The 21,514-nt window shown below is 45.9% G+C and overlaps 1 protein-coding gene across 2 annotated transcripts in view; it reads left to right on the top strand.

Annotated features, from left to right (window-relative positions):
- Positions 1 to 21,514, top strand: part of LRRC9 (leucine rich repeat containing 9) — a 2,495,628-nt gene that overhangs the window by 1,300,281 nt on the left and 1,173,833 nt on the right. For both annotated transcript variants that reach the window (XM_069638901.1, XM_069638902.1), the window contains one exon: positions 4,211 to 4,336. In XM_069638901.1, coding sequence (XP_069495002.1) covers positions 4,211 to 4,336 — 126 coding nt within the window. The remainder of the gene's footprint in view (positions 1 to 4,210; positions 4,337 to 21,514) is intronic.

Raw genomic sequence — 21,514 nt, forward strand, 5'->3', positions numbered from 1 at the left:
GAGGTCGTTGGCGGCACACCATTCCTGGATAGCAGAAAGACAGTCCGAGATGAGGGAAGGAGAAGAGGAGGCTGAGGGTAGCCTGAAAATGAGCTGGGTATCATCCGCATAGCACTGAAAGTTGGGGCAGAGAGCAGCGATGCGGTGGGCGAGAAGTGCCAGATACTGGTTGAACAGCCAGGGAGAGAGGTTAGAACCCTGGGGGACACCACAGGTAGAGAAAAAGATGTCAGACAGGAAAGACCCCAGTTGGACCTGGGAGGGTCGATTTGAGAGCAAAGAGGTCAGCCAAGCCAGAGCCTGACCAGTGATACCCAGGTTATCACGGAGACGGTTAAGCAGGATGGTATGGTTGACAGTATCAAAGGCAGAAGAGAAATCAAGCAAAATGAGAACACATGGAATGTTAAAGTCAAGGTTCGAGAGCAGGTCCTCATGGTTGTTCAGGAGAGCAGTTTCCGTGCTTCTGGCAGCTCTGAAGCCAGACTGATGTTCATGAAGGCTACCAACAGATTCAGCATGGAGATTAAGTTGGGAGATGGCAAGTTTCTCCAGGAGCTTGCCCAGGAAAGGAGTGATAGAGATAGGGCGATAGTTAGCTGGGCAGGACGGGTCGGAAGAGGGTTTCTTAAGAAGGGGGTGCACAAGGGAGTGCTTGAGAGGGGATGGGAAGACTCCAGAGGCGAAGGAGTGATTGCAGAAGTCAGCAAGGGCAGGAGCCAAGGAGTCAATGTGGTCCTTAATAGTTTTGGAGGAGCAGGGGTGGGCCTGTGTTGACGAGACTTTCATAGATCTGACTTGTCTCGAAACCTCATCAGCAGAAAAAAGGGGAAAGGCAGAGAAGGAGAGAGGAGGGGTGGCTGCAGAAGGGCCAGAGGATGGGCAGGGAATAGAGGGGGGGAGGTGATGGGAGGAGAGTGAAGACAAGATGTCCTGAGTTTTTGAAATGAAGTGAGAGGCCAGTGCAGTACAGAGGGTCTGGGAGCGGACAGGAGAGGTAGAGACTGCAGCAGGGTTGGCCAGCTCCTTACAGATTTTAAAGAGTTCAGCCGAATTGTTAGATGCCGCAGTGATGCGGGCTTGGATAAGGGCTCTCTTCTTGGTGAGAACGGAGAGCCGGTATTGCCTTTGGAGCAGGCGACAGGCCAGTTTGTCAGAGGATGAACATGAAGCACGCCATTTCCTCTCTGCCACCCTGCACAAGCGTTTAAGGGTGACGAGATCCGAGTCATGCCAGGAGTTACATTTGACTTTGGGCTTCAGGCGGATTCTCATAATAGGGGCAAGGATATCAAGAGTATCAGATATAGCAGAGTAGAGAGTGGAGAGGGCTGTGTCAGGGTGGGAGTCAGCCGAGGGGGGCAAGAGGGGGCGAGAAGGTGGCAGCGAAAGCCTCAACTGACACACGCTTCATGGGTCGGATGACCGAGAAGGAAGATGGCAGTGATGAGGGTGGCTTTGCCTGAGGGGTAGGGAGGGTGAGGTGAGAGGAGAGGAGAAAGTGATCACTCCAGGAGAGAGGGGTGGAGAGAGGGACAGAGAGGGGAAGGTCAGAAGAGATCAGGGCATCAAGAGTGTGCCCAGCAGAATGGGTTGGCCCAGACGGGAGAATAGAGAGTGATAGAGAGTCGCAGAGGTCGCGAAAGAGTCCAGAGGGGGAACAGGAGGCATCCAGGTGGATGTTGAAGTCTCCAAGAAAGAGGAGTTGAGTGGTTGAGGACAGGAGTGAGGAGGAGAGGTCAGCCCACTCGGAGAGGAAGGAGGAAATTTGACCAGGTGGCCGATAGATAGTAGCCACGGTAAGGGAATGGCTAGGAGAGAGAGAGAGTCGGCAGACAAGACATTCAAAAGAGGAGCAGGTCTGAGTGGGAATAGCAGTGGCAGGAATCCACACAGGGAAGATAAGGGCCACACCCCCCCCCCAGCACGGTTGGGCCTGGGCACGGAGAGGATCTTGTAGCCGTCAGGTAGGAGTGTGTCAAAGCTGGTGGCAGAGCTGGCCGTGAACCATGTCTCAGTGAGACCGAGTACGTCAAGGTCCAGTTCCTCAAGAAGGCGGCAGATATCAGAGGAATGTTTGACAGGAGAGCGAGAGTTAAGAGTGGCAATGTGGAGGAGGTTGCCATCTTTGAAGGACTTACAGGGAGGGGTACAGATCAGAGGTACGCCCTGCGGAGGAGAAGAAGGAGCACGGGAGGGGGCAGGGAGGGAGGGTAGAGGCAAGGTAGCCGAGGACAGAGGAGGGGGGACAGCAGGCGAGGAAAGGAAGTTGATGAGGCGCAGGAAGCGTCTATCAAAGAGGTGAAGATTGGCCTGAGGGCCTTGGACCAAGACGGACCCATTAGCGTAGACATTAATGATGGCCTTAGAGGAGTGGAAGGAGGCCAAGAGGACGTCCCAGCGGGTGCCACCATTAATGGGAGAAGAGGAGAAAGGAGAGAGCACAGAGACCATATGAAGGGTCCATAGGTCAGGTGAAGGCACGAAAAAGAGGATGTCAGTGACAGTTTCCTTAGAGGAGGCACTGGTGTAGGTGTCAGCGATAGGGAGGCCTGGGTTGGAGACCAGGATGTACTTTTTAAACTTTTTCCTACCAGATTTAGTGAATGGTCAATGGAGAAGCAGTTAGAAAAGATAGGTGAGATAGAGAGCACCATGGGTTAGGAGGGAGTGGGGGGGGTAGGACGAGCACGAGCGGGCAGGAAGAGAGCAGCAAGCCCTAGTTTACCACAAATTCAGAGCACAGTGAACACAGTAATGCATATCAGGTCCCCAGTGGAGAGGCCACCTAAGTTTGTGAGTGTTAACAGGACTAACAGGTTAACAGGTGGAGCTAACCAAGGAGGACCAGCGCCAAGCATCCCCTGCGGACACCTGCAGACACACAGGGAGCCGCAACTGTAGGAGTCGCCCTTGGCCTTGGGGCCCTTAGCCGTAGGGGGCTGCCGGGCAGAGGGCTGCCCAGGAAGGGGTGGTTATAGGCAGAGGGAGGAGAGGAAGGGGAGGGGGGTGTGGGCGGGCAGGGAGGCGGGAAGGGAGAGGAGGTCCAGGAAATGGGAGGGGGGAGCAGGCACATGAAGAGGGAGGACACAGAAGTCTCAAGACTGGTTACACAGACACAGGCTAACCACGGAAAAGGGAAACAAATTCTAGGTCAAGGAGGTTTTCAAAGAAGCGTTGAACGTAAAGTGTTAGAAGCCTTGTGCTGTGCTGTGTCCTAACCTCTGTTACTCCTAATTATTTGTAATTGCAAGAAGCCTGACTGACTGCCTGCAGAGACAAAGCAAGGAGTCCAGTCTGTAATCACAAAGCCTTCTATTGTCATTGGCCGGCCTTACTGTGAGATGTGAATGATATCTCGATGTGGGGAGGAAGGGGATATCGCTTCTCGGAGCCACCTTCCTTTTCAGAGTAGGGTTGGTTCTCACAAGAGGAAAATCCAAACAAGAAAAAACCTTTTGGAAGACGAAGTCTTCAATGAAACCAAATGGAAGAAGCAGCTTCAGAGATACCGTCCCAGGAGAAGGCATAGACAGCACAGAGCGGTCTCCTCCAGAGGCAATATTTCTGAAGAGCAGTGGTCCAAGACTACGCTTACCCATCTTCCACTGTTGCCGTATTGACCGATGCCACAACACAAACGGAAATGTGACGACTTCTTCCGGTGTACTACTGAAGTCAAAATCTAATGTCATGCAATTGGCCCATCCGTTCATTAACACATGCAGGATTGCACAGGGCATTTATCTATCACTAACAAGTTTACAAAATAGTAATGAAATATAAATTATAAAACAGTTGACACGCAAATAAGAGGTTTTTATGAATTTACTTATACTTTATCCGAGTTCTTGTTGAATGAAGAACTCTCATTGGAGTACATGTTTTTTTTCCTGTAGAATCCTAGCCCTGCACAGTATTTGTTATCTGAAAAATATTTATATAAATAAATTGATTTCAGGTATTGGACTGTAGCCTGTATACTTTTTTGATGATTTCTATTTAGTTTGTTTTATGTTACAAGAAATGCTGCTTGCTTAACTTACATTAACATGTGATAAACTATGCAGAAATTGTGTCTGATGATGCCTATTGCCATAAATGTTAAACCTCCTAGTAATTACATTACCTCCCAAGTGCAACAATAGCAACCCTTTTTAACAGACTTATAATCTAGAGAGTCAACTAATATTTTGTTTTTTTTTACAAGCCAGCTTTGGTGCGTTTGACTGCTATTGGCCAGCTAAGGAATCTTACTTGCTTAGATGGAGTCCCTATTTCTGATGTTGAAACTGCTGCAGCCCTGCATTTAACATCGGGATCAGGAATTACTCAGGTATAAGTGTTGTTTTGTACTAAATTTTAAGAATCTTTTGTGTGTGTTCTTGTTTGTTGAACAGTTGTTTTAAAACATATTAAGTAGACATGTAAGGCAGATACTGTTTTTTGGTCACAGTACACACATTCCTTGCTACAGTGATTTATAGCTACATTATTTCTACTAAGAAAGTCATCTTTTGATATTATATCTGATGCTCAAAATGTTTTATGAATGATAGAAGTAGAAAAGTGATGATTTTCTTTTCTTTTACTACCAGTGAATTCATCTTTTTGGTTGCATATTTTATAGGCACCAATCATATCTTAAAACAAGAATAGAAGACTGATGCATTGTATAGTCTTATTTGAAGGCCTGCTTAAATGTTCAAAGTTCCTCTTCAGCCATGTTATTAGAATAATTGCTTTTCTATTCATTCCTTCATCAGGCTACTTATGAGCACATGCTGTATTGGTTTAATGCTACCACCCGTGCTTCTACTTAGATGGTTGACTGACTATCCTTGAGCTCTCTCATTAGTAAGCAGTATAGACATTGGGCTTCATTACAAGTCTGGCGGTAACCCTGCCGGTGCTACCGACGGGTTGCCGCCGGGCTGGTAATATTTTACCGGCGCCCGACTTCCCCAGAAGTCAGGTGCCAGTAAAATGTAAGTCCCCATTCCCAGAGAGTTCCATAGGACTCTATGTGAGTGGGGACTCGGAAGCACCGGCACTGTTGCTAATGGTGCCAGTGCTTCCGTGAACAGTCTGCCTAACGTGGCCGCAGCGCCCGGCAGGGTCAGACCTGTCGGGCACAGCAGCCACGGCAGGCAGACACGTAGTTTGCCGATCCGGAAACAAGGGTGCCAGTGAGCTTACCAGCACCCTTGTTTCTGGAACGGAAAACTTATAATGAGGCCCATTGTGTATATCTGTTACCTTAAGCCATTACATGCTCTGCAAAGTTTAATAAAAGGGAAATGACAGGATGACGTGTTGATGCATTTCCCTTAGTGTTATCACACAGACAACTGTAAGACTGAGCTTGGTTGTCCTTGATGTTTTCTAGCCAGGGGGAGATGGCCAACAGCTATTGTAAAAATCCTTCTATCACATTTTCTTCTCTGTTTGCAAGTGTATTTTAGGACCTGGGGACAGTAGCGGGGTGTACTACTATGCCACAGACGGCTTGGTGATACTCTGGTCACAATGTCGTGAGATGGCAAATGTAATCCCTTATCTACCTACCTCTTTGCATAATGAAGATGATTGAGCCCTAGTCACCCACTAATGGGTTAGTCCAAGTACTACCAATTGCCACTCTTCATCCTCAAATGCTCAAACCGTGGTAGGCGATGTGCAACAGGCTGTATGCATCTTTGCAGAGAACACATCGCCCACTTTGCTTTTGTTAAAAGTTAAAATGATAGAGGCATTCCAACTCAGATTCACCAGGCATTAGATTCCTATTTCTTGTTGAAGCAGCTCAATCATTGTTCTTTTTCCAACCCTCAGCAGCTGGCTTTTAATTTGTTTTGCTGAAAATAATTGCTACCTACCATGGCTTTTCCCAACTGTAGTGTGGCGTGCATTGCTTGGGCCACTGTTTTAACCCTTAAAAGCTGCTGACTAGATGGCTGACATTTGCACTTTATCAAAGCAAAGATGTACCCTAAAAGTTTAGATGATGGATGCCTTAAGTTTGAGTAAAGTGTTGGATCAGAAAGTCATATAACCAGCTATGTATACTGGTGTACTCTCAGCATACAGCCTCCTTTAAGAGCAAAAGACCACTTTCTGGAGAAGATGGTGATGACCTTTGACCCTTCATTATGATCTCTCTGAGTAGAAGATTTGCTATTAGGATATTACCTTCTATAGGGCATTTTCATTTATTTAATTGATTCCTGTAATATATGTCAACAGGAGGCTGGAAGTAGACTTCTGCCTCTTTGTGGAATGTCCAGGGTAGCTTCCATAGTTGTTTGGCGAGGCCAATTTGGTTGTAGTTTGATAATGAAGAAAAATGGGGACAGTGCAATGCCACTTTGCCACTGTAATAGTATTAGACAAATTAACTTGAGGGTGTTATATAGAGCCTCTCCTGGGTGCTGCATACCTGTCCGTCGAGATTGTTGCTGAGAAGAGGAAGCCAGTCTGTCTGGAAGTGCTGCTTAGAATAACACGTAGTGCGGGGTACCAACCCACTACCTCTCTGGAAAAAACAAGGAGGCACTTGATCTGCTCCTAACACCACAGGACATCACTTCCCTGATTTACGTGGTGTCGGAACAGTGCGAACACTGGCATGTAAGGGCACGCAAAATGTCTGGTAGGATATTGATGGTATTCTGATTCAGGATCCAGTAGATGTTAAGGCAGGATGAGGATTCAAGAAGCAGGGAAGCTAGATTCAGCAGTTGTAAGGCAGGCCAGGGATTCAGGTAGCAAGGCTATATCCCAAAGAGGCACAAGGCAGAACAAGAAGCAGGGAGTCGTATACCACCAAGGACAGCAACGGGTACCAAGGGACTGGCAGGACTCAGGAAGGAAATATAAGGGGGAAAGGCTTGGAAAACACAAGGACTGGGAAAACAAAATAGGCAACAGAAAAGAAGGCAGGACAGGCCAGAACTGGAAGTAGCTAGGAAGGACACAAGGACCTAACCAGGGGTGAGGACACGATCAGGAACTAACCGCGTTGAGATGCAGTGAATTGTGTCTGCACATGGGCGGAACGTTGAACACGGACATCCGCGCATGCGCAGACTGGAAATAATTGTCACGCCTGAGGTGTCATAGGCTGGGTCTGTATGCGTCCAAGAAAGACGCCACTGTGGGTATAGCACCCATGACGGGACTTGCCAGATCTGGGGATCTCGTCTTCCCTTAAAGGTAAGTGTTGTGACACTATGCCCCCTCCCAGGAAGACCAGGTGCCCCAGATTTCCAAGGATTCCAGAGAAAGAACTCACAAACTAAACACGGGACATGTACATAACAGCCGGGTTCCCAGGTGCGATCACAGGCGGGTTATCCTTTGTAATACGCCAGAAACTGAAGCAACCCATGTCGGATCTGCAAATCACGGATCCACCTGCACCTCAAACTCCCCGAAACTGGACAGGAGCAGGACGGGGACAGGAACGGCCAAATGCATCTGGTACATAGGGCTTCAGGAGGGAAACATGAAGCACTGAGTGAATGCGCCAGGAAGGAATGTCTATCAGGAACAAATGTGATGATTTTGAAGGGTCCAAAGAAACGGGGTGCTAAGTAGGCAGGTGGCTTTCAGGTAGGTTTTTTTAGGATAGCCAAACCATGTCCCCAACTTGGAACAGAGGTTCAGGAGAGCATTTGTCTGCCTGAGCCTTCATATGCTCAAGTGCCTCTGTAAGGGTACCAACTGCTAGCTTATGTTGTTCTTGGATCTGAGTCACCATGTGATCAGCAGATGGTACAGCACTAGGTAATACTGGGTGGAAGGGCAACACCTTAGGATTTACACCAGAGGAACAAAGAAAAGGACTGATACCGGTGGTTGCATGAACAGAGTTGTTACATGCGACCTCAGCTGCATCCAGATGGTCATACCAATTGTCCTGAGGGGCATTGGCGTAGCAGCGTAGGTATTAGTTCAATGTCTGATTGGTTCACTCAGTTTGTCCGTTGGTTTGGGGATGATAGCCCGAATTTAGTGCTCGCTGAATTCCAAGGTGTTTACACAATTGGCTCCAAAAGGAAGATATGAATTGAGAGCCACGATCGGACAGGATCTTTTCCGGTAAGCCATGCAGTCGGTATACTTCATGCAAAAAGATACGTGCCATCTGGATCGTAGTAGGGATCTTAAGGAACGGTGTTAAGTGTGCCATCTTGGTAAAGCAGTCCACCACTACCATGATACAGTTGTGTCCATTGGATGGTGGCAATTCGATTATGAAGTCTGTGGCGATGGTGTGCTATGGATAAGGTGGAACCTCAGTGGGTTGCAGGAGACCAAAAGGCCTTTTCCGCAGGATTTTGGTCTGAGCATAGATAGGGCAAGAATCCACATACTCCTTCACTTGGGACGCCCATACAGGTCACCAGAACTGACGTGCAATCCATTTCTGGGTGGCTTGACACCCCGATGTCCTCCGATGATGGAATCGTGAAAGCCACAAAAGATTGCTCTCCTGAGAGAAGCTGAAGTAACATATAAATGTCCCCAAAAAAACAGAAGCCCTTCTTGTTGACAAACTTTGGGTAGACGCAACAGATCAGGTCTAGCAGGATTTGATATTGTGTCCTGAAAAAGAACAGCAGATGTGGCCAGAGAACAAACAGGAAAATGCCTGCGTCCTTCCTCCTGGTATCATGTTCCAAGGAGCGAAACAGCTCATTGTCCTTTATATTCTGAGCATAGGGTAATATAAGTCACCACAAAATAGTTGTGAGAAAGAAAGAAGGCCCAGCTGGCCTGTCTGGCAGTTCGGCAATGTAATGACTGTAAGGTGCGCACATTAACAGAAAAGCGACCTCCCAAAAGGTGATGCCGCCATTTCTCAAATGCAGACTTAATGGCTAAGAGCTCTTTTTCAATTACTGCATAGTTCCGTTCGCTCTGGGACAGTTTACGAGAGAAGTATGCAATGGGATGTTTGGTCCAGGTTTCCGGCTCTTTTAGCAAAACAGCCCCAATAGCAAAGTCTGATGCATCCGCCTCGACTATGAACGGTAACTCTTCGTTAGGATGTCGAAGAATAGGTGCAGTCATGAAGGTTTCCTTTTGGTCCCTAAAGGCGGTTTCCGCATGGACGTTGTTAGGGAGAATTCTCTTATAAGGCTAATTTCCCAAACCTAGTGAGTCCCCCAGTAGCTTTGCTGGATTTTTGGGGTTTGTGTTTTTCTCCTGCTAAGAGTGAGACTCTTTTCCTCCCACTCTTAGGCATGATTTGAGGTATGTCTTTGACTTTGTGTGTGCTTATGGGCTATGGGGTCTTTTACTCCATAGGGTATCATCTGTTTTTAGTATGTGTGTTACACAGCACCCTCAGTGCAGTAACACAGGGGTGTTATAGTGACTCCCAAACATAGACTCCATACCCTGGGACTGACTACTGTCTCCCAGGGCATGTAAAGTCACCATTGACTTTACTAGTCTAAAATTGTGAACAGAACCAGTACAAACCATCATATTGTGGAAGTACTGGAAGGGGTTAATTCGATTGCCCCTGGGTCTGTTTCCAAGGGGGCACCGTCCAGTCCCCTCTTGTCGAGTTTCTGGCTGGTGGCAGTGGTTACCACGCAAAATATTCCACCGGAATATTTCCTATGGGATTTTCACATTGATTTTAAACACACCACTTTTTGGTGCAATGTTAAAGATACCGCCGGTTTATTTATTTAATATAAAATCACTGGTTGGGTCTTTTTGCCAGAACTCTTTTCTAAAATGGAGTTCATGTCCGTCTCTGTAACTCCAACCAAGGTCGTGCCCTTTGTTCCACATTTTGGCGGGCTTCTCCACAGAAGCCCTCCAGCTGGTGCCACTCTGTCTGGTTTCCACAGGATGTGTGGGTGGGGGAATTGGAACCCTGGACTGCGTTGTCTTAGCAACTCAAGTTGCGCTCTGTTCTGATTGACCCAGTGGTGAGCTGCCCGGCTCACCACTTAGCATGTATGAGTGACAGCTATGCTGTTGAATGGGGGTTTTTCTGCATAAAAGCAGGGCTCTTGGGACTGGAACTTCAGAAGTCACCACAGGACCTAAGAAATCCAAAGAGGGGAGAAGCTGAGCCATCTGCAACGATGACACCACCAGTGGAGCCCTGCTGCAACGACCTCACCACTTTCCCGACGACAAGAGAAGATCTTCTGCTGAAAGAGTCTTCTTCCCCTGAGCTGATGGGATCTACCAGTTCGCCATTTCGCCTTCCAGGACGTCTCTTGGTCGAATCGCCCGTGCCAAGCACCCCGGCGGCCGGATAGCCAAGCTTCACCACTGTGACCGCGAATAACAGGAACGCACCTTTTTCACCGAATGAACTCCGCGGCTGGCCTCTTCCCTGGGCAGTGTAACGACTCCAAGTTTCCTCCTCGACGAGATCATCTCTTCCCCTGGTGGAAATTACGAACTGCACCCGCTGCCAGGAACAACGGTCATCGCTGGAGCTTCCTCAACTTTAAAGGTACTGTGTTCCACCTGGCCTCCCTTCCAACGGTTTGCTAAAGGTGACCCTTAAATCCTTGGCTTTCCAACTGGGTTGGCCCCCAGACCTTCTAACTTTACCTTCTGAATGGACCCAACCTCTTTTGAACATTTTTACAAAGACTTGAATGCATTCCTCAACTGTGTGATCTTGGGCACATTTCACCTTGCTCCATTTAAAGTGGGCCTGGCCTATGAACTTTGGCTCTACAGTGGACTCTGCCTTCTTTAACTTGTTTTGGTCTTTTAAAAGTGTTGGGAACTGTTTTATTTTCATGACCTGCCTTTTTCTCTCCCTTTTACTTAATTATTGGAGTGCCATCTAAGTTACGCGATCACCTCTGTTTTGACAAAAAGTGGTGTTTTGACTTAGACTTGTCTAATAAGTCTTAAGGGAGGTGTGTATACTTTTCTCATTGTGTTTTGAACTTGCTTTGATTAATAGTGCTAGCGTATTTTCGAAAGTGTGTGTTAAATAAATAATTATATACTTTTGATACAAAGCTCTGGTCAGTGTGTGCTTGCTCTACTGTGTTTTTAGCCCTATTGTGTATCCTCTGTATACTGCCCTACTATTCTTGAGAGAAGTCTGACTGTTCAGCCACAGCTACCAGGTAAATCTGGGTAGTACAGACTGCTACCAATTGGGTTTACTGCTTACTCCTGTAGTCTTAATCTTTTTGCGTTGTACCCCAAGGGAACTGCACAGGATTCTGCCTAACAGACGCCCCAGAGAAAGGGAATGTTGTTGCATCGTAAACGGGACAAGGCCACTGCCAAACGAGAAAAATGGGGTATGAAGTGTCAGTAAAAATTATCGAATCCCATAAATCGTTGGGGAGACTTGCGATCATGGGGTTTCTTCCAGAGCTGAATCGCACAAGTTTTAGCTGGATCCATGTGTATTCCTGTACTGCTGACCACGTAGGCCAAGAATTCCATATTTTCTTGATGAAAAAGGCATTTTTCAGCCTTTGCAAAAAGATGGTTGTCTCACAACCTCTGCAGAACTTCTTTGACATGTCGAACGTGATCTTTCTTGGTAGTAAAAAATATGAGGATGTCATCAAGGTAAGCCCAAAACCATTATACCGATCAGATCGTAGAAGATGTTACCCATAAACCGCTGGAAGACGGCCTGGGCATTGCACAACCCAAATGGCATGACTCGATATTCATAATGCCCAGAAGGAGTTTTAAACGCTGTCTTTCACTTGTCTCGTTCTTTGAATTGCACCAGGTGGTAGGCTCCCCTGAGATCCAATTTCGTGTAGAGTCTTGCTGTGTGCAGAGATAGCATGATGTCACGGATCAACAACAATGGGTACCTGTCCTTACGGGTAATATTGTTTAAATGGCGGTAGTCGATACATGGACGAAGCGCCCCTTCTTAATAATGGAAAACCTGCAGGAGACTTGGATGGAACGTTGTACCCCTTTCTGAGACATTCCCCAATGTATTGTTGAAGGGCCTCTTTCTCAGATGGGGATAAGGAGTAGACTTTCTTGTGGGGAGTCATGGCGATGGAACAATCGAAATGTCTGTGTGGTGGCAAAGGAATATCGGTTGGTTCTGCAAAGACATGGTAAAAGTCCAAGTAGTCCATAGGCACTGAGTGCACAGTACAAAGTTGAGGAGACACATACTTACTGGAAGATGAGAAGAAGTCAAAAAAGCCTGGGGAGTGCCAGAGGAACACAAGACCAGAGTACAGCGACTGGAAGCAAACACTACAGTTCGGGTTTGCCAGTTGATGTGGGGGTTGTGGAACAATAACCAAGGTAGTCCTAGAACTACTGGGCAGGAGGGTGACATGATAACATCCAAAGAAATAAACTCCTGCTGTTCATTAACTCACAGAGGCAGAACCCCAGTGTGTTGGTGAATAGGCCCAGAGGACAATAGAGTTCTGTCAATGACTTCCAAAACAGTTGCGTTCTCCTTGTTGTTCAGAGGAATACCGGTACTCGGCACATAAGAGGCATCAATATAATTACCAGAGCCCCCACAATCGAGAAGGGCTAGTGCCTTCACACTGCTCTCATTCCAGTTGATCTGATCTTCAGAACAAGCAGGGCTACTGGCTGCATTGGTTGAGCGGTTGATCACGATTCAGACGACTGGAACAAATGAAGGGCTTGTTGTCACCTTACCTCTAAATGATAGGCCAGCAAGTTTTCTGACTTCCTGGGAGGGTGCAGGGAGCAATTTCCCAAGTAGTGGCCGGTGGTTCCACAATAGAAAAAAACAAACGCAGAGTACGCTGCCGCTTCCTTTCAGTTTCTGATAATGGACGCCGCCCGCATGGCTCTCAACTGCATAGGCTCCAGAACAAAACTTTGAATGGCTAGGCAACACCACTGTATTTACAGGGGATCTGGGAAATGAAGGTTCGGTTCTGAGTCTTTCTCCTCTTCTTTCTGTTAACCTGTGGTCAGCATGGATTACTTGATCCAGAAGGGCCGGTAAGGTTTCCGGTTCAGGAATATGCAGTAATTCATCCTTGTGTTCGTCTTGAAGACTGCATCGAAACAAGGTTTTCTGCGTGATTTGCGGCCATTTGGAGTCTGTCGCCAATTGTCGAAATCTACTTATGTATGTTATTATGTCATTGGTACCTTGTTGAACATCAATCTGTTGATTCTGAGCTGCCCAGACGAGGTTTGGAGATTTGAAGATATCCAGAAATGCTTTTTCGAAGGCAGTGAAATCATGAAGGATGGGACCGTTTGAGGAAACTATTGGAGCTTCCCAGGCGAGTGCATTGCCGGTCAAATTACCCAAGATATAGCCTATTTTAGCTTTCTCTTGATTAAAATGAGAAGGTCGGAAATAGAACATTATTCTTACAATGGTTACAAACCACTTGGTCAAACCATTGTGCTGTCGGGACCCCACATCAAAGTAAAGCAGGACAACCCAGGAGGGAGCAACACCGGGCGAGTCACCACTGACTGAGAACACACAACCTGATGCCCTAGCGAAGCGGAGTGGCACCCACGTCAGTGCCCAGCCCACACTTGTTGCCAGATGCCAGACGTGTATCCGCAACAACATGGGGGCCAGATCTGTGAGGTGATCTATGAGGAGATCCTGCCTGTGACGTGGCACAAAAGGAACAACACACTGCCTTCCAGAACCGAGGGAGGCGTGTGTGAGGAGCCAAGTGCCAAGGCACTCTGTAGCACACAGTGGTGCATATCCCTGCACACCACTTAAGTAGCCGGTAAGTGATATTCCCCTCCGCAGGCTCAGAGTGGAGGAATTTATATGGGTTGCGCACTAACAGCGCGACCCAGGGTGATGGAAAAGAGGCACAAATGCGAGTAAATCAGCGTACGCACAAATAGAGGGCTGCCTGGACACACAATAAGTGCACCTGGGGCAGGGCCAAAAACACCAGAAATATTGGTCGGCATAGCCAGGAACTGCAGTAGAAGTAGGGAAAGCAAGGGCTGGGCACAACATATTAACACCAGGAACCCTAACAAGAGCAGGGTAGTTATATGCAGAGCACCCCAGACAGACGGGGACGCACTGGGGAGGCAACACAGGCAGCAGCAAGGCGTGATACCAAGCGGACCAGAGAAGCATACAGCAGAATACAGAGGGGTCCAGCAACACTACCCTGACTGAGGAGAACCAAACCTCTCATACAAGCCATTCACATGCTTTCCAAAGCATCCAGACACAAGACCGAACAATCCATAATTGGCGCATACACAAAAACTGCAACAGCTCCGCTAACAACAAATATGGCCTCACCAGTGCTGGCTGGGTCAAATGAACAGAACGGAGGGGACCAACAAGTCCTAGCAGCAATAGCAGCCCTAAAGTCCTCGCTAGAGGCTAACGATGGATGCCATAATCCTTGATGCAGGCCTCCTGCAACAGGACGTGTGAGCACTAGCAGAAAGAACTGCAACGCTAGAAAAACAAGTGGTAGAAAACACATCATACTTGAAAGCAACACTGAAAGACGCTAATATAATGAAACAACAGATAAGAAACCTTGAAGGTAGAGCAGACGAAGCAGAAGGGAGGGCCAGAAGAAATAATGTCAGAATTATCAGACTTACGGAGGGTGAAGAAGGGATGGCCCCCACAAACTACATAGAAAATATGCTAACACAAGAAATAGGCCCAGGGAATCTCACGCAAGGCTTCACAGTTGAACGGGCACACAGATCGCTCACTTAAACAAAAAAAAAACACTGGGGGCACCTCCATGACCAATAATAGCGAAAATATAAATGACATGGCTAGAGAAAAAATACTGGCATTCTTCAGAGCCAGTGGTACCATCTTGAGAGCGTTATCGAAAATCACGGCATACCCAGACTATACCCTACAAGTGCAAAAGCGCAGAATGCAATTTGCATCAGCAAAAAGAAGGCTCAGAAAGACCAAGAGTTGCTAAGGAGTAACCACAGGAACTTCACCCTAGGGATACTAGTTGCAAAGTATCCACCTGCTGCACACCCAGCACTGTAGAACTGGACTAGGCGGTACGCGAACAAGAATCAGGAATGCCTGAGCATACAAGGTATAGCTGGGTAGGCATCTCATTCTGTTATACAAAGCATCTCACGGGCGCTGCGTACCTGTCCGTCAGGATTGTTGCTGAGAAGAGGAAGCCAGTCTGTCTGGAAATGCTGCTTAGAAAAACGTGTAATGTGGGGTACCAACCCAATACATCTCTGGAAAAAAAAGGAGGCACTGGATCAGCTCCCAACACCACGGGACTGTGCTTCCCTGATTTACGTGGTGTCAGAAGAGTGCGAACACTGGCAGGGACGGCCACGTAAAATGTCTGGTAGGATATTGATGGTATACTGATGCTGGATCCAGTAGATGTTAAGGCAGGATGAGGATTCAAGAAGCGAGGATGCTAGATTCAGCAGTTGTAAGGCAGGTCAAGGATTCAGGTAGCAAGGCTATACCCAAAAGAGGCACAATGCAGAACAAGAAGCAGGTAGGCAGATACCACCAAGGACAGCAGGGGGTACCAAGGGACTGGCAGGACTCAGGAAGGAAATATAAGGGGGGAAAGGCTCTTAGAACACAAGAACTGGGAAAAAAATAGACAACAGAAAAGAAGGTAGGACAGGCCAGAACTGGAAGGAGCTAGAAAGGACACAAGGACCTAACAAGGCGAGAGGACACAATCAGGAACTAACCGCGTTGAGACGCAATGAATTGTATCTGCGAGCCCCTAATGAGGAAGTATCCTGACTATGAGGTTTGCAGAGCAAGCCGACCATGCCTCATAGTCCGAAGGACTGCACATGCGCGGAGCGCCGTACATAGATGTTTGCGCATGCGCAAACTGGAAAAATAGCTGCGCCCAAGGTGCCAGAGGCTGGGGCTGTATGCATCCGAGAAAGATGCCACTGTGGGTATAGCCTCCATGACGGAGCTTGCTGGATCTGGGGACCTCGTCTTCCCTCAAAGGTAACTGACACAACAGAAGGCCCTTTTGAACACAAGCCATGTTGTTTCTACAATTTCCGTAAGCCAAAAATCATTAACAGCCTGTAGATCAGTAAATGGGTTGTAGGTTGGAGGTGTAGGTTTGTTAGAGTATATTTGAGAACTCTGGTGTACAGGGTTAGGTTTGAATCACCAGGATTGTATGCTGGTACTGTATCGGTTTTTGCTTGGCTGTCCATTTTTTGATTCTTCGAACATTAAATTGCATTAATTTTGTATTAGGATGTTTACTTACTATCATAACCTTGTTGAAATTGGTTTAACGTCAAACGCCTTTATTTTCCCTTATTGGAGAAGATGATTATTGATGTTTCTGGGGCACTTGCATGCTGGTGTGTGCTCTTTATAAGAAACACAATTGCATACAATAATTCACAAGATTAATAAGCAAGCAAATCCATTTGCAGTTTCTTTTATTTGTTAAATGGAAAGAGATTATGATTATTACTTGATACTTTCTGTTTCAGCTGACTGACTGATTGTAAAAAACAATGGACTAATAAAACATAAAGAGACTTGACTTGTACACCCCAATGCTGATCAAAAAGCCTTTTTGCGAGTTTGTTCGCTTTTGATATCTGCATTTTATTCATGGGGATATTTGCTTTTGAAATGACTTTAGATCCTGTGAGGGATGTGGTTCCTTTGACATGCGAATTACAAAATGTTGCAAAGGTGGTAGATGGATTAAAGTCAATTGATGTCTAACGGGAACACCACTTAAATTAAATAGATTACTTATTTTTTCCCACTTCACACCAAGCCTATTTAAGGATAAATCATTGACTTACCAGCAACACATTAAGTAGATTTGTTGTATTCATCCATGAGACTGCAATAGTGATTTATGACAATTTGGTTCTCTCACTAGAGTATACACTTGCCACTTTCGGCCATCCATCAAGAGACCAGTGGATCTCATCTAGGAAGGTAAAGGCATTCCTGCTGACGTATACAGTGTTCAGAAATACTTTAGAAGCAGAAATTAAGGAATATTTAGAGTGTACCAGCTCACACGATCTTTCTGACAGAATTAAATGAGACTGCACAAAGGCATGATTAAGGGGCCCTGCATTGCTTCACTGGGCCACTAGAGAAAGTGAAGGGCTAGGAAGTAAGAAGAGTTTGAAAGGAAATAATGCATCTCTTTAAGGAGCATAACAGACAGACTACTCAAGGACATTAAGCAAATTAACCTTAAATGTCGGCCAGCTGGTGCATGACATACAAATAAAGCCAGGCTTTCATTGACCAAAGTGAAGTTAAAGTAATATATGAAGGAAGGGAAACAAATGGATAACTCTCTCTCAGACTTGAAATCACACAGTTTTGGATAAACATATATGAAGTAATCAAACCTTTGATTTATAAGAAAGCAGATAAATGAATTTTCAAAATACTGAGAAGGATCAGATTATTTAGACAAGATTCCTGGATCTCTAAATAAGTGGCAAACCCTTGGAGAAATCTTCTTTGGAGAAAATGTAAACATAGGGGCTGTCCTCCATCTTACTTGGCAATCCTCCAGAACCTTCATCTAGACACTAAGGTTCAGATTAGACTCAATGCACAGGGTGCTCTGTCCAGACCAAGACCAATTCCTTTCAGGGCCTACAATAAGGCTGTGTTCTTGCCCCTTTCCTTTTTAGCATGTTTATAGCTGAGTATCTAGGTCAGGCAAGATGTTTTCCCCCAAAGCTTGGGAATTCTGCAGTCAGCTGGCTGGCGTATGCCTATGACCTGGTTTTATTGGACCTTAATCCTATTGGGCTCCAGCGTCAATTGGTGGCCTTAGACACCTATGTAAAGACAAATGGGCTGACTATCAACATAATAAAAATGTAGATGCTTATGTTTGGCCCTAGCTATGGAACTAAATATAATAACTTCAATTGGACCTTAAATAAAATTCCTATTGAAGTGGATTCCTCATTCACCTGCCTGGGATTCCCAACAGTAAAGTGGCTTTTTTTGTAGAACTTTGTGAGAAATGCATTGCTCTTGCAGGTCAAGCCAGAATAATGTGTATGTGATTTGGGTGATTCTTCTCGATTCCTAGCATTAAATTCTTCAAGACTAAGATGGTGTTGCTCCTTACTGTGAGAAACCTGAAGGTGTCTCCCTGGCTAGTCCCCGGGGATCTGTCATCCAGGTGGCCAGGACACGGCCATCGCTATTGGCTCTAGTTCCTGGGGTGGACCAGTAAGGGAGGATCACCTGAATGGGAGGGTCTTTGGGGAGTGGGAATGGGACACCGACGGTGAGATGCGGTTTTCCCTTTCTTTCAACACCTTCTCCGCATCCTACTACGTAGCATGTTCTAAAACACTGCCCCCCCCCCTTTTCCGACACAAACACTTACGCACAACATGAAAGACAACGGACTAACACCAGAGCCGTTTAGCTGAACTGTCCCATCCTAATAGTCAGGCAAAGTCAAGCAATTTACCAAAATCGCACACAGTAGACGGCCCTTTCCTTTCCCCACAGGGATAAAAGGTGGAGCACAAGAGCACAATACGAGCAAGGCAGACCGCACAACGTGAGAGCTAACTCAGCACAGCAGTTCAAGAGGAGGAGAAAGATGGCGCAGAGCGAGAGGGTGACAAGAAGAGAAGCGACGTTGTCCTGTCCGACCCAGGCCCATGAAACCTAAGCAGAAGGAATTAGAAGTCTGCGAACAATAGCCAGCATGTGTTGCAGCAAATGTCTACGGTACATGAGACCATCCTCCGCTGATAACCAGGTCGGGTAGAGACACAGGTCACTATGGTACCAACCGTGACTCGAAGGAGAAGAAAGCCAAGCAGTTCATCACAGCCAGTGAATCGAGGGAAGAGCTGATAAGAAACCGAACTGTGTTGAACGATAAATAGCCAACGGCTAATTTGAACTTTTGAGAAGCTTAAATGATACGTTGATGAAAAAGAGGGAAAACCAGCAACAGAGGAGTCCATCACTACGTGGGTTCTCAAGCAGGAAACTCAAGGCGATTACCTGAAGGTAGAATCTACTGTAACCAGAAGCCCTTGGGAAGAGGTGCGAAGAGGTCAAAGTGGTCATACAGGGGCCTTGTAAAATCCTCTGTACCGTTGAAAGTCTTTGACTGACAGATTATTGCGAAGCTAAGGGAAATGAATCTTGCTTGGTGAAATTAGCGTATGAACAGTGTGCTGAAGTTGGCAAGAGTGAACCCGGCAGAGGGGTGCTAACAGAAAGGGGCAAAGTCTAAAGGTCCCATAGTGAACTGTTTGGTAAAAGTTGGCAAGAGTGAACCCGGCAGAAGGATGCTAAGGAAAAAGTGCGAGGTCTGATGTCCCTATGAACAGTGTGTTAACCGAAGTGAACCCGACCACGGGGTGTCCACAGTAAACTCTTTGTAAAAGTTGACGAGAGTGAACCCGGCAGAGGGAAGCCGTCAAAAATGGGGCGAAGCCCGAAGAACTGTTTAAAAAGACATTAGGATTTGTGAAAGTAAGAAAAGCCACAGTGAGCCCGAAGGAGGGAGGCGAACGTCTGAAAGGGGTCCGAGCCCGAAAGAGGGAGATCCTGGGTGAAAAGTTGTCACCCATAGTGCATTGAAAAAGAACTGTTTTATCGATTTGTTGAATACGATTTTGTGAAGGGTCTACGCGCGGAAGATGGGGAACCAGGGGTGAAGCCGTCACCCAAGGTATACGTGAAGCTGAACTTTGTGTTTGTTTGTTGGATACACCAGGCCTCGAATGCAGGAGACTTTTGTTTTTAAAAGAAACTTGGCCATCAAAGAACCTGATAGCGGATACAGAACTGTTGGCTCGTGCTGGGAAAGCTCGACTGTGTGCTGTGCTCAGGAGATCCACTTGGCCCTGTGCTCAAAACATCGGGAAGAGAGACCCCTGCCAATCACATCCTGACTTATTATTTGTGAACACTTCTTTTCTTTATTGAAACCCTGTCCCACACTCTTTCTGTAATGCGTTGTAAGGATTTGGCAATAGTTTTATTTTAGCATATGCCCTTTTATTTGACGTAATGCCACTAGGACCCCCTTATTTTTCATTTGATGGTCGACGCTTGTCCCATCTTAGGTTTAGGTTAGCCGTTTTTCCTCCGTGCATTCATTGTTGAATAAATACCCTTGAACTGTGATCATTACTGTCTGTCTTTACTGTTGCTACCATGAGTTCCTTACTTACATATAGAGCTGAAATAATGAGCCCTAATGATGGGACTAACTGCGACAAATGGAAGGTCTCTTTTGGAGACGTGTTCAGAACTTGCCAAATTGTGTACTAGTCTCAGTAATAAGGCTTGGTTTGACCTCTCTAAAAGCTCTAGTCAACTGGAAATATTTAACCCCATATAGGAAACCTTTAGTTCCACCAGTGGGCTTCTTCTTGTGCATTCTGAATATGGCATCTATTAAGGGTACTGACATAGAATTAATCCTTTGGTGGATTATAGTAATACATTGTTGTATAGGCTGGAGATGAATACTGAATCCCTTGTCACAGTGCCTATGGAGGTTAGGAAAAAACATAGGACAGCAGACTGGATTTTAACGAGGGAAATGGTCGGAAGTTACCATTTATATACACACACCTTAGATACAGAAAAGCTGTTACATTTTGTTCCATTTCACTTGAGGAAATTCCCTGACCAAAAAGATAGATCCTGGTTTAGGATAAACATTCTGACTACTAATGAGCTATTTGGAGAGCGACTCAATATAGGAAAATGACACTCTTGGTCTAGGTGTATGAACAGTTTGCTGGTTTCATGTTGAAACACTGAGACTTTATATAATTTGTTTCTGAATATTGGTAAAGTCTTTAAGTCAATGGCTGAAGTACTGATTTCAGTTAAGCTATGCTATGACCAACCAGTGCCTATAACATTAATTAATCTAGACATTAAAATATTCACGAAGATTTGAGACTAGATAACAAGCTACCTCAAATTACTCATTCCAACCATGTTATTTCTGTTACGAGAAGACATATGACAAATATCATAAAATAGCCCATCCAACTACTGCTTCTAACCACTGATAGAGGACAAATATTTGTAATGTTTGAATGGCATTTTCTGTTGGAAAAGAATTCTGTAAAAGTTTGGTTTCTGACACAAATGTACATTGTGTCTTCCAAATTCACAGGCTTATCTTGATTTTATCCTGGCTGTGGAGCTTTTTGCACAAATAGTGACACAACCCAGCTCATGTCCTGATGATATCCTGGAATGCCCGACTGATCCAAAGTCATTGCTTTGAGTCCAATAAATTAGCTTGAAAGTATTGAAAAGTAAAAAAAAAAAAATATTAAGCACTGTTAGGTATTGAATTTCTCAGCTAAGAAAGAAGTTTAACCTCTTCTCAATAAGTGTAAATACTGTCAGCAAATACCACCATTTAGAGGGCTTTTTAAATGTCATTGATTGAATATATAAAGGTAAAAATGGGCAGTGTTTCTGCTGCTATCATTTTTTCTATCATTTTTTCTTGGAAAAGAAGTATGACTGCTCTCA

Source organism: Ambystoma mexicanum, chromosome 14, assembly GCF_040938575.1.
Source record: "Ambystoma mexicanum isolate Mex_15411 chromosome 14, UKY_AmexF1_1, whole genome shotgun sequence".
In the NCBI taxonomy this organism is placed as follows: domain Eukaryota; kingdom Metazoa; phylum Chordata; class Amphibia; order Caudata; family Ambystomatidae; genus Ambystoma; species Ambystoma mexicanum.